The 14,170-nt window shown below is 39.2% G+C and overlaps 1 protein-coding gene across 1 annotated transcript; it reads left to right on the plus strand.

Moving 5' to 3' along the window:
* Window positions 1-988: 988 nt before the first annotated feature.
* Window positions 989-7,383, plus strand: LOC124128796. The gene is made up of 6 exons (XM_046492264.2): window positions 989-1,092; window positions 3,106-3,196; window positions 3,789-3,910; window positions 4,383-4,461; window positions 4,687-4,808; window positions 7,129-7,383. Exons 1-6 carry the CDS (start codon window positions 1,065-1,067, stop codon window positions 7,206-7,208), a joined length of 522 nt encoding a protein of 173 aa, XP_046348220.2. The 5' UTR covers window positions 989-1,064; the 3' UTR covers window positions 7,209-7,383.
* The last annotated feature ends 6,787 nt before the right edge of the window (window positions 7,384-14,170 follow it).

The raw sequence follows: 14,170 nt of genomic DNA on the forward strand, positions 1-14,170 counted from the left end.
TTGCATAGTCATACTATTAGATATCCATATTGTAGCATTTCGAGGTAAATTATGATATGCTATTTTTTACAAGTTCATGCATTGTGTCATAATAAAATGTTCAATCAATAAGCTGCTTGTTTTAAGGGTGTTGCAATAGGAGAAAACTCTGTGGTTTACAGATGAAGGTAGGTGAGAACATCTACCATGTCGAAGATAAGCTCAAGTGCTACGTTGATGTCGGTGAAAATTCCGTACTCAGCTGTTTTAAAATGCCTACAGATGCGCAGCTTAGAGTAAGGCCAAAGTTTCTTTCAGTGACTTTTAACAATATTTGTAACTGGCTCCGTTCCAAATGTGCCCGCGTGCATGTGTGCAAGTCCCTTCTGGTTCTAAACGAAACCTAACCATTGCTCCTAGTTCAATAAAATATCCTCCTATGAGCAGGTTGAGGGGCATGGTGAGAATCAAGGGTGGTGTAAGGGTTAAGTTGCCAGGAGCAAGTAAGAAACTCGTGAGCCAGTTTACCTACAGTTTGTTGCTCCATTTCTGCATTGCTAAGCCTTTCATTCATTCTTAAGTTAAGTGCAACCATGTATACACCCGCTGTGTGTCCATATATTTGGCTATTCAAGTACTCAAATACCTGTAAATGGTTATCTATACTGATTTAAAAAAGTTTTCAGCCTCTAAAAAAAGGTATGTACAATAAATCCAAGTTAAGTGTTGTGGCTCCGGGAAACCTGCTGAAAGCGCAAAACACATTGTTCAATAAAAAAAATCACTGGTGCTTAGTGCATCTCAATGGAAAGTGAATTTTTATGTCTATTGCCATCAGTGATCTGCACCTACAGGGAAGCAACAAATCTGTCTTAAGACTTAAGACTTTTCAACGATCTGTTTTTCTAAAACTAACTGCCAAGATACCAGTAGAACCTACACAAAAACGTCTTGTGTTTCCATGGTCTCAGTTGCTGTTTTGGCGAGACAAGACTTTAGGTATGGATACCGCAAGGTATATAAGAGCTGGGATTTGGCTGTCTCATCGGAGTCACATCTTCAAAGTCTGGTTCCACTGCTGAGAAATGTTCCGTCTACTGGTTGTTTTTGTTGGTAAGTATGAGTTGGGATTTTCTTTTTAGCATAGCTTAAATAACATTGTATAAACTCGCATGCGCATGGTTTGTTTGGTTGTGATATGATTATCTTAGAAGCGGTACGTGTTGTTAGTTGTTGGCAGGGTCAGGACATTAATGATGGGCATGGTTGGCCCTGTCTGTAATGCGAATTGTAGTGTCTATGACTTGCCAGAAACCTATGATAGTGGGTTCGAATCCCGGTTCGACTTGATTATGTTTCTCGATTTGTCAGCATCATACCCGTGCTCGTTGGTTTCATCAGAGAAGCTATTTTGCTTGCCTCGGGTTTGGGTTTTCCTCCAAGCCAAGATAACACGCTTTGAAATAACTGAGCTACTTTTAAAGTGACGGTAATCCAATATAATAAAAAAACGCCAACGCCAGAGAATAGCCAGGCTCGATTATCCCACGAAACAGATTCCATTGGGCGTGAAAGGCAAAGCAGCCGTGAAAATTATATGAATGGATCACTGAAAATGAGTGATGACACCAGGTATTAGCGAAAAGGGTAAGCAGGTCCTGCACTCAGGTGTTTATAATTAATACAGAGTAATTCTCCCTGTTAATGTTGACTGATCTGTACTCTTCCCATCGGAAATACGACTCATACATATTTAGATGTTTGAAGCCCACAGATACAAAAGAGGATCCGCATGATAATAGGTCACGATGATCCTTGCTATGGAGGCGAATGAATTGGTTCATTGCCGGATGGCGTTGGACGTTCCTCATCATATCAACCATTGACATATCAGGCCCAGACTAGATTATTACAAGCCGCCTTGATATAGCTGAAAAACAGCTGACGGTGGCGTAAGACAACAGCATAAAAGGGACATAAGAATATATATGCATGGATTAATATTTAAAATCTGTATTCTTTATATATAACGTTTCGAGGCTACTTCTGGTCCCTTCGTGAGAAGACATATACAAATCGAGCAATGCTCTCTAGATAGAAGAGGTAGATAGGTGAAGACAGATAAAGTGGTACTGTGAGTGAATGTTATTACCGTAGTTATATTATTACACTTCTAGCGGATGATTTATCTGCGTGTGGTTCCATCGATGGCCAGGAGAGAGATTTTGATAAGATGCTGTGTTCTATGAAGCTGTCCTAATCATGAGTTATGTTGGCACACATATCCTCTTGTGATAGCGTAATTCTAACGAAATTCAGCGTGGTTTTAGAGAGTTATACTGGCAGGTTTTTTTTTAAGTCAGCTGATCCCGTGACCGTTTCGGCCTTCTTATGGTCTACTTACTCGAAGGGGTAAGGGGGCTGGTGTTGGGAGCGTTCAGGTCGTTGGCGTAATGTTTACAAGTAACCAAATACCGCTGAAGTAAATTACAAGGTGTGCAAACTGGAAAAGCTTAGGATAACCCTTCAAAAATATTTCTATTCAAAATTTCACTACACCCCAGTTTAGTGTTTCTATATGAAAAGGGCAATTAATATAATTACTTATGACAAACAATTATCATAAATGTCATCATAATATGCTCGTTCAAAATTGGTATCATTTATGCACGTACTCCAGGGGATAATACACATATAGTACCGTAAAACTTCTTTATAAGAGGCGCATAAAAGCAGAGTATTATTTTACATACAGATCGATTGTCATGTTGGGAGAGTCATCGAATGATCGATGGTGAAACTATCGGCCACTTGGTTGTTTCATACAGCAGTTATTTTTAACTTACGTTCTCTTAATCCACTTTCAGCCGATATAGACGAAGTGAGAATAACTTTAAACTATAACTCAAACCAATGAAACCTTCAAGTTTATAAATGCTGGATTGCAGATAAACTTTACATTTTCAAATTTGTTTGTGATATTATGTGATTTGTTGAAACCGTGATCCAGCGTGGGTTATTTTATGCCACGTTTATGCCATGATGATTAAATGCATGATTATGACAATCATGTACAGATCGACCTTAATGTATTATTTCCTCATTTATACGACCTCCTTTTATCAGTTTGTATCGGCCACACAAAGGCAACAACATGCACAGAATGCAAGACTACCTACAGCGATGCTGACAAAGATGATGATACTAAGAAATGCACGTAAGTATGCCTCTGCTTCATGTTAGATATGATAAGAAATAGCCATCTAAATATGTCGTTTGAAATAGAAAATACTAATAGTAGCCGTTGACACTCACTGAAACTAAAACATATAGAATCAAAGGATACCACTATGTTTACCTTTTAAAGTTAAGAACAAAGTTAAGAACGAGTTAAGGATAGTTGGTCTAGTGCTGTTGGTATTGTAACTTATCAAGACATATCTAGGGATATACGTTTTTTCATAACAAATTCTGAGTATATTAAGCATGCTGCGTTATAGATTTCGTGTTTATTCAGTGAATATGTTTAATGACTTTCACTCAAATCATGTCTTTTAGGATACATTAACTTTATGTTGTGAAATTTATGGCTATTTCCAATCCTAAGTTCATGGTTCATGGTTAAAAGGTACGAAGTGTTTCAGATTTACTGAAACATTGTGGAGTTATTATACATATGGTTTAATACTCTATGAAGGTTAAAAGAGAGTTTTTAATGGAAACATTTGGGTTTATGCGATAAGTGAATATAAATATAAATTAACCTTCCACTAAGTTCTTATACTAATATATATGATGATATAATTTAGAGCCTGGAAAGCCTATATGACTTGTTTAGAGTCATCAGCCCTCACAGATGCAGGATGTCCACTAACTGCGACAGAGGCTGCAGCTGTCAAAGCCGACCACGACGCTATTGCAACGAACTGCGGTAATAATGCCAATCATGCATAAACTGAACATACGCTAAATAACTGATGAAATTAGTACACAACCTCATGTAAACTAGAACGCATTCCAATAATAGATACTTAATGTAGCAATATTACCCCAATAGTAATCTCAATTTGAAATCTGTAATTATGATAATGTACTCAACTTCTAAAGGCACTTCCATATTTGGTGGCGTAAAAGACACTTGCCAACTGTATTCGGTAAAAGAATGAATGAAACGCAATTGTGAATTTGTTGACTATTTCATAACATATATGTACATGTAATGCTATACAGCGCTACTGCCTAAAAACGAAATCTCTCAATCTCATTCCTGTAACCTCAAAGAAATTACATACACATTGTTGCACTTCATCAATTCATATAATTTATCAGAACGTAAGCTGATACACGACACTACATAAACCTGCAAATCACATGAGTTAAATATCCCAATAAATGGTTTCCAGACCTGGACGCCGTTGAGGCGTGTGCATGTCAGAAGACATTTTGGGGAACCGACCAAACATCTAAATCTGGAAAGTGCACGTAAGTCTTTTTTTAAACTGTCACTGTAGCTACATAAAATAGCTACATTTTATATTATATAGGTATATATATATTATATAGGTAAAACCTACACAACATTATTGGTAACGTTATCCATTAACTATACATAACTATCATATTGATTTAACAGTTAATGTACATAGTATGTACTTTATGTAAATACTTGTGGTAAATATCATTTCCGCATTTGTGATTTCTTCTCAGAGCTCTGGCTGCGTATCTAAAATGCCTTGCACCGGCAGCATCTGGAGGATGTGCAGACGAAAGTGTCGCAACTCTTTCGACAAAAGCTTCGACTAACCTTGTTGCCACCCAGTGCATTGGATGTGAGTATAGCATTGAACATGAGAGAATATTAAACTGGATCGAAACAACGAATTATTTTACCACAGCTGATACACAATTGCTGATTATTTTACCTGTGCTCAATGTCACAATTAATGTAAATTGACTGTCAAAAGAAACTTTATCATAGTTATAAATAACTCTAGTTTAAAAACCACAAAAGATAGATGCATCAAGTACATTGTATTGGAAAGATCAAAATCTCAACGAAATCATCATTTAAAATAACAGTCATACAGCATCCTAAATTGGCATGACGAATTGAGGTAGGGTAGCAAAGGCGTCTTTCAACGTAATGGACAAAGAACACACACATCTAAGTTCGCTCAAGATCAGTGATACGTCACATTAATAGCGTGTACAACCTACCCCTGCTACAAGACACGTAAAACATCTCCGGCGCACAGATTAAGTCAGTCGTCTGATGACGTCAGGTGGGTTACGTATTCATTTTTCTTGAAAGGCCAGTTCGTGGTTGGGAGACGTGGTCACTCTCGGAGACGGCGATCCATGACATCCCAGATGTGTTCTCTGGGGGACATGTCTGGGGAGCGTGCACGTCACGGCAACACGTTGACGTTGTTGGGTGCAAGTTTTTGTAAGATTCGGGCTGTATGGGGTCTGACGTCGTCATGGTGATAAGGCAGCTGTTGTAGAAATGTTAGGACGATCGGGCGAAGAATGTCACTCATGTAACGCTGAGCTGTCACATAACCACAAATTCCTCCCCACACCATAACCCCCTCCACCATGTGACACGGCCTTCTGAACGCAGCATGTCGCCATTCATTCTCCCCTTCGGCGGTAAACAGAACCGTCTTCCATCAGTGAAGACGACCCTCTGCCAGTCACGTCGCTGCCAACAAGAACAGTCAGGGTCCATGTCCATCTCTGACGACGATTTTGCGCTGTCAATGAATGTCCTCTGTAAGGTCTGTATTCCCTAATTCCTTGAGCTCCGAGTCGCTTGGTCACTGTCTGTCGACTACACTTATGCCCTAAGGCATTCGTTGCTGATGACGTTACTGTCAGGAATCGATTCAGGAGATGCAAAATACGCAAGTACCGGTCTTCACTGGGCGTAGTTACTCTGAGTCTGCATGTTGTGGCCTGTTTGATATCTGCTCGCTCTGTCTGTAACGTTGCATCAGGTTAGTTACAGCAACACGGGAGCAACCAAACGTTCTAGCAATGTGGACATGGATGGCTCCCATCTGTATCATACCCAGGGTCCGCTCGCGGTGTCAGTCGTGGCATTTCTGTGGTAGTTTCTTATCAATGTAAGTGTCTGACATGTCGTACATTCATTTATATACCCTTATTGCACGTGTAGTTTCGGCTACCCAAGCGGCACGTCTTCTTCATCTTTTCGCATTTTAAAAAAAACCCCACTATTGCTGAGTGCAGCTTTAAACAACAAACGAACAACAAACAAAACCCCGTGCCGTGGACGTGTATCACTTTCTGCATTGAGCATTGTTGTGTTTGGACGATGTATTTTGCATTGATTTAGTTGGAACCTGTGTTTTTAAATGTTTGCAATTTTTAAAGTGGTTACGTTTCCTGTGGACGTCAGTTTAGTCCAACGAAAGCTATAAGTACATCAGAATTACTCGAAAATTGTTACACCAGTGCACATGTTATTAGTTGAAAATTTACCAATGAACAAAGTTACAATGCAGTCCGACTAAAATTATATCGCAATACCTGTGCATGCATACAGAAGCACATTCACATGTAAAGTGATCACATACATGTGTAACCACTTAAGCGTCGGTCTTATTTTCGCATTTAGGAAGTAACCGTTATCCATTGAATTTTTACCGTAGTTTTACAGAGATGCGACATTACTTTACTTCCGGTCATCTGGACAAATCTAGGATCAGTATGACTCATCAATCTATTTTGAGAACGGCAAAAACTGAACCTCAATTCCTACTAAAATTAAAACGACACATTCATAAAAAAAACAAGCAGTTAGGAATTATTGTAAAATTAATGGCATGAGATTGCATCGGGCAAAACGGTCGTGGTCACAATGAAGGAAATGTTATCTATTGTCCCCAAAAAGCATTGCCCCAGCCGGGTGAGAGAGGCAGTCGAAAGTTTTATTTAACGGACGCCCGACTGGAAAGATGATTAGACGACGTACGACATACGTATACGTAAAGACTTGGACAACGGCCATACCACACTCACACATGGACCTTTAGCCACGGTGAACTATAAACTAGCGACCTCATAACTAACGTGCATTGAAGATAGCATATGTTTTACAATACTCTATTTCTTAAACTTCAGGCGAAGAGCAGTCCGGCGCAGGTCAAGTCTCTGCTTTGGTAACCTTAGTGATGTCTTTGGCTGCTGGCGCAATGATGTAGGCATTGAACTCGATCACTTGCAAGCCGAATCTTGTCCTGACGCAATGAACAAATGCAGTAATGTGATTATGTGACCCCTTTTAGTGTAGCAGTGCTCCATACTGTGATGACGTGTTGAGTTTCTGGCTTTAAAATGTCAGTTTTTCCATTGAAAATAAACGGTATTGTTCACTTATCAGAGTGTGATGTTGTTAGTATTCTGTATAGGAACATCGTCGAATTCAAACGTGAATGCATCTCCTCTAAGTGTTACATGAACACGCATTAGTCATTTACAGCAAACTACGGTTATAACAATCTCAAAGAGACAACTAATTTTAGTTCGTAATAACCGTAGTTCGTTATAAGCATATATACAACAAATGGCCGGGACTAAAAAAAAGTTCGTTATATGGTTCAGTTCGTTATAAGCATGTTCGTTATAAACGTAGTTTACTGTGAAACGTTACGCATTGAGTTAGCAATTATGGCATGCTTAACCTTTTCGCGAACACCTGGCGTCATCACTGATTTTCAGTGACCCAATCACATAATTTTAACCACTGTTTGCCTAAGACTCCCACTCGGCAGGTAACCGAGACTGATTATTCTCTAGTGGTAAGTTTTAATATTTACACCTAAATACATTTACTGTAGAAACAAGAAAACCTTGACGTGGGTAAATGTAAACATATTGTTTAAAAACGTATCTGTATCACGTGACTATGCAACCAATGCATCATTATATTTTTCAAGATTTTCCGGGAACAATTTACTTTCATAAATCTTCTATAAAATTCCAGCTCTCCCCTGTTCTTCATATAATGTGGGTTAAACATAATTTTATTGAACAAATAACATAGTACTTGATCAATCGTCTGATCAATATTTTTTTCACACCAACTGCATTGACAAATACCAAACCTTGCTATAGGAGACAATTAGGTCAATATCGGGTGATCACCATTTGCGAGGCAGTGGCAGCGCATTGAAGACACCAGATGATTGAAAACAGCCTGGGGGATGTTGTTCTAAATGTCAGTCAAAGATTGGCCCAACTGAACTAGTGTTACCGGCTGGTTCTGGTCCTGTCCCAAACATGTGCTATAGGGGAGCCGGCCATGGAAATACAGCGATGTTATGCTGCCTCAAAAAGTATTTTACAACACGTGCAACTTGACATCATCCTACTGCAACGTGACGTTGCACAACGGGTAGAACATGATCTCAAACGATGTCGTCTCGGTAGCCTCAAATTGCCAGTTGTGTTCTCCCAAGAGTTGTGATGCCACTCCACAGTATTACACTTCCAAACCCAATTTGACGATGTTGAGTAACGCAGGCGTCGCTAAAACGCCTGCAGACCCTTGCACAACCACCGGAGCTCTCACCGGAGCAAAAATGGGCGTAAAATTATTTTTATTGAACTTTATTTTAAACTTACTTACTTTTTTTCCGCTGGTAGTGTACATAACAAATAATGAATGTAATACAATATAAAAACGTTCATTATTCGTGCATGTTCATTAGTAGGGACACAATTGCTACCATACACATACATCCTCGACCATCGCATTTTATTGTGAACGATCCTACGTCTTCCACAAGGGTAAGGCATTAGACTGAGTTAATGTTGTTTTACGCTATTTCAGCTGTATTGCTGCAATCACAGTTGTTCATATAACCAACTATTTCTAAATATAACGTTACTTTAAAACACGACACGCTAACGTTCCTCAGTGACATATTGTGAACAATAAACACATCTTAGGGAGTTTCTTTGACACTAGTCAAGTTGATAGTTAAGTGGACGGGATATCTTTTGATTAATAATCTCTTTCGCTTGTCTTTGTCTGATAGTAATCTGAGAAAGACTGCTGCAATATTTACACTGTTATCCATGGTTGTACTTGATTTACGAACAATCACTGAGCACTAGAATGTCACTGTGTTGATAACTGAGTCTAGAAGTAGCTGTGTGCCATAAAACAGGATGCAAGGAAGTCAGCTTAGGGAAGGTCAAACTGTGCGATCGGGCCAACATAGAATACTCTGAGGACCAGACACAAACAAACGTTTAGAAAATGTATAGGGCATGTAACCAAACAATTCTTAAGTGTGAATCTTGACTAAGCAGTAGATAACTCATGTGTCAGAACATGGCATGAAAACACATTTTGAAATGCTCTCTATCTGGCCTTGGTGTCAACTCGCCAGGCAAAACAGTTAAGGCTTGTGAAATCAAACCCACTTGCATATTTATTTGAATATAAACATCTACGTGTTGACAAGTGTGATACTTTATTTTATGAAGTATATTCAGTAATCAATATTTTTCAAATCCTTCAAAAGAAAACGTTGTAGTAAAAATACCAGAGAAAGAAATCATATCAAAACATATAACACATCTGTTTTACTACAAAGTAAGCCCTCCTGTCTTATGGTGACAAAGAAATGCTTACATGTACTGGTCCGCTCAAGCACTTTAAGTCAATAATCGGAAATACCATACTTTGTAAAATATAGTGACATCTTAAACAAAATTCTCTTTGTTTTCATTATTATTTTTTAATCATTTCTTTTAGAAAAGTGTATATCTTCAAATACTAGTAAATGTTCTACCACATTTCTGTACTGGGAGACTTATTTTCCTTTTGTGCTAGAAATGTGCCAATGCATACAGTTTTTATCAACAAGCTGAATAACCATTGCACATTGTATTTTCCTCTGAATTATATTAAGATTGTATTTAGATACATACATCGGTGAGAGATATGACCCTTCTATTTTCTACATACAATATATGCCTATATCCCAGCGTCTTTCACATAAACATTAAACCAATGAGGGTAGTCATTTTCTGGAACATCAGTTAAATATTCTTTCTATGTCAATCTATAAGTTTTTGAAATTGTATTGTAATTCTTAAGGACAGTTTTATCTTTTCATGAATCTTAATAGTTGACGACATGAAGCGACGTGCTGGCATTGTCTCCCTTTGTCCATGAACCAGTATTCCATGTAACGATTGCTGTATTTGCAAATGCTTTGTGAAATGAGCAAAACATGCATTGTCAATGTATTAAAAGAATGACTTTATATAGTGATGTAAACTTAAAAGTGTTTTTAAACCATAATAGATGTAATTTTTACGACTCCTTGAATTTCATTTTTAATATTGGTCATTTCGATACAATAATGAGAGGAATACATTTAATATGCACTCGATTCGTGGAGAGGCGCTAACATCGGCATATGTTTCGACACAACGCAATACTGGTCTGCATAGTCACGTGACACACAATCAGGTCAAGTTGGGCGTCTCGCACAATCAACGGGTGCACATGTCTGCAATTTATATATTGTGTGAGAAGGGTATATTCATGTATGTGCACAAAGTGAAATCCTATATTTCGACGAATTATCTTACGTGGTAGTTTATAATTAATGGAACTACCGAAAGAAAGAAGTGTAGGCAAAACGGGAATACTTGTGTATAGTTCCTAGACAACTGTAAATCTCGCAATGCATTCTCGTCACCATGATCCTTATCCTGTCTCTTACCTTAGACTGCACCTCTAACAGCCTCCTGCTTGGTCTTAATGCGCAATTCTGTTTTTGTTTAACCAATCATCCGGACGATCACATGTAGACCATGTGACACAGCTCCTTAATGAGGAAATGTGTTAATCAAGACGATAGCAATGGGAACGGCACTGTTCGGATAAACGCTCTTCACCGTATATCAAACAGCGGTCCACGTATGATTAAATATAAATAGCTACTTCATGGCGGCCTATGGATGGTCGTATCTGGACTGGGTAAACCAGTGGCCGACAGTGGGAGTAAATATACCGAGTTGGAACTTGGCGTTAAAATGCAGGCGTACTTGAACAGGACAGTTTTGAGTATATATTGTACTGTATATATTATTGTAACTTGATAAAATTTCATATCAAGGTAGAGATCTCTATCACCAGGGGTCAATTGAGTAAACATGGAAAAAAGTTCATGACATGTGATTATAGGAGTAATTCAAAGAGAATTTGAGAAATCAATTATGAAAACTAAGTCAACAGCTATCGTGTCAAATGTCATGATCACTTTGAAGGTAATTCACTCAGGTAAGACATGTAATTTGATGTAGACATCCAAAAACGATTCAGTGCGCAATATCTCCAATATAACGAGTATAAATGTGCATTATCTCAAGAGTGGGTCTTATTTGAAACGATTCAATACGCCCGCTATTGGGGGTTAAGGTCACAAGAAACCAATGTGTCGAAGAATAGAATGCTTTAACTAATAATAATAAATTAAAAAACAACACTAAATTCAACAGCATTTATAGTACACCACAAAGGCAATGTGATACCACACATGCTACCAATCTGAAACTTTGTGTGTGGTGGTGGTGGGGGGGGGGGGGGGGGGGGGAGCCCGAAGTGATGCAGGTCTCAGACGTTTACCACTTCGGTGAAACCCACGAGCACGGGTATGGTGCTGACAAACCTAGACACATAATCGGGGCGAACCGGAATTCGAACCCACAATCATAGGTTTCTGGCGTGCCAAAGGGCCAAATCGCGGCGCCTTAGACGACTGGTCCACCCGTGCCCCCAGTGTTTATTGTAAGTAGCAGCAAAAGAATGAAGTGCTTGTCAATTAGGGTGACCTCCCTTAGTTCCTTTGTGTTTGTGAGTGAGTTGGGTTTTACGCCGCTTGAAACAATATCCCAGTTATATCGCGGCGTGTCAGCTTAATGTGGGAGGAAAGACCCAAGTGATGCAGGTCTCAGACGTTTACCACTTCGGTGAAACCAACGAGCACGGGTATGGTGCTGACAAACCTAGAAACATAATCGGGGCGAACTGGGATTCGAACCCACAATACATAGGTTTCTGGCATGCCAAAGGGCCGCAACTCTGCACGGCGAATCGCGGCGCCTTAGACGACTGGGCCACCCGTGCCCCTTTGTGTTTGTGACTGGTGCAACCTGTGGGGCAGGATAGGCTCACCTTTTCGCGAACTCTTCTTATCTTCACTATTTGATAGTGATTCCAAAACGCATGTTCATGATATAGTCGGAATCATTCAATCAACTCTGCTTTCAACAGATATTTCTTATGAATATGGAAAGTGTTTCATCGCTGTTATTTATGTATGTAGTTTTATTAGAGCAGACAGGATACATGTTCAAAGGATTAGGAGATAATATGTTGATTGATAATTGTCATCTAACTTAATGGATTTGTGGACATCATGAAAACAGATGTCACGTGTGCTCAGTTGATCAATCACACTGGCACATAAACATTTAATGGTTCAAACAAATTGGCTTTCGAGTAGTATTTGTTAATAACATTAAGTCACTTGTATGTACACGATGGTTTGTCAACACTCCATGCGCATTCAATTTGTGAGGTAATCAAGAACGACTGTCCAGTCGAAGGTCATGAGGCTGTCATGATGTTGCACAGTATATCACCTGTCACCACGTCGTCCCTGAACGACTTTCACCTGGCGTCTGCGTTGTATATATGGGGTAGAGGTCCTGGGTGATAAAGTCAGATTACAGGTAGATAAAGTTTGGTAAATGTAACTGACGACTGGACATGGCTTTGGTTGGTCGGTAGGTTGGTTGTTTTTTTAACGCCGCACTCAGCAACATTCCAGCTATATGACGGCGTTCTTTAAATAATCGAGTCTGATCACCCGATCCCGTTATTCGCCTCGTACAACAAGCATAGTCGCCTACTGGGCATGGCGACTGTGACAGGATTTCTTGTGGTGCTTCTGATTTTGGGGCATGTGAGAGGTGTAAGCGCATGTAATATAAACCAACCTTTAATAACAGATACTATTCCTTTATTTGGCAACGTCACCGTGCACGTTATGATGTATTATACCAATGCTGTTGGTTTTTTTGTTTATTGTTTAACGCCGCATTCAACAATATTCAAACTATATGACGGCGGCCTGTAAATAAACGAGTCTGAACCAGACAATCAAGCGATTGATATTATGAGCCACGATCCAGGCCGTCGGCGTGCGATGCAACGCAATCATCCAAATCACCGAGCTTGACTATCCAGTCCTTTTAATTTCCTCTTACGACAGGCATAGCTTGCTGGAGACCAATTATAACATTGATATTCCAAGGGGCATATCACCAAAGTCGACAACGTCGACGAACTTGGTCTCTTCAGGCTTTCCTCCATGAGCCGACAGGCTGTGTGATATGGTTAAAATAATGTTCTAATCTATGCTAAACGCAGTTCCCTCACATCCGCATCCTTGAAAAATGATGCACTACTTACATATGAATAAGTATTGAAGATGCAAAATATATTGTCATCATCTAATCAGGCTTACTAAATCAATCAAATACTTTATACCTACCAAACTCTTTCAGCTGGCATTGCCTGCAGTGAGCTTACCATGAACAATTACACTGGTCATGAAATTGTTCGGGGAAATGTTGATGGTTATTGCAGGGTCTCAACCACACTATAATTTACAACGACGCGCGGTCCTTCTGTGAGATCCTGGGCTCCGACCCGTCCAGCTAAGGGAAACCCAAAGACAGAGAAAAGTGTTTGAAGCGACAGGTAATCCGCTGTATACGTCAGATTGTGTAAGAGAAAAGTAGTATGGCTGTTTTATTAACCAAACTCGATACCTCTCCTGACAGGAATAAAATGACATTTTGCAGGATGTACTGACATTGAACTTTTCAGATTTGACAAATTCTACATTTACATGGTCATACATATTTATGTATCTTTATTATTGTGGCGACTGCGTAGATAGCAACAAATTGTCTGCACAATATCATCAATTACGAAGTCAAAGAATATGTAAAAACTCTCATGATTAAGTAATAGCTTAACGAGGGTTACGTTGTCAATTACTAGTATTCTTTGTCATTAAGTGTGTGTCTAACATAGGTTTTGTGCAGCACTGGATCGTCCTTGAGAAGA

The sequence above is a fragment of the Haliotis rufescens genome, unplaced genomic scaffold, assembly GCF_023055435.1.
Source record: "Haliotis rufescens isolate VD_foot unplaced genomic scaffold, xgHalRufe1.0.p SCAF_6, whole genome shotgun sequence".
NCBI lineage: Eukaryota > Metazoa > Mollusca > Gastropoda > Lepetellida > Haliotidae > Haliotis > Haliotis rufescens.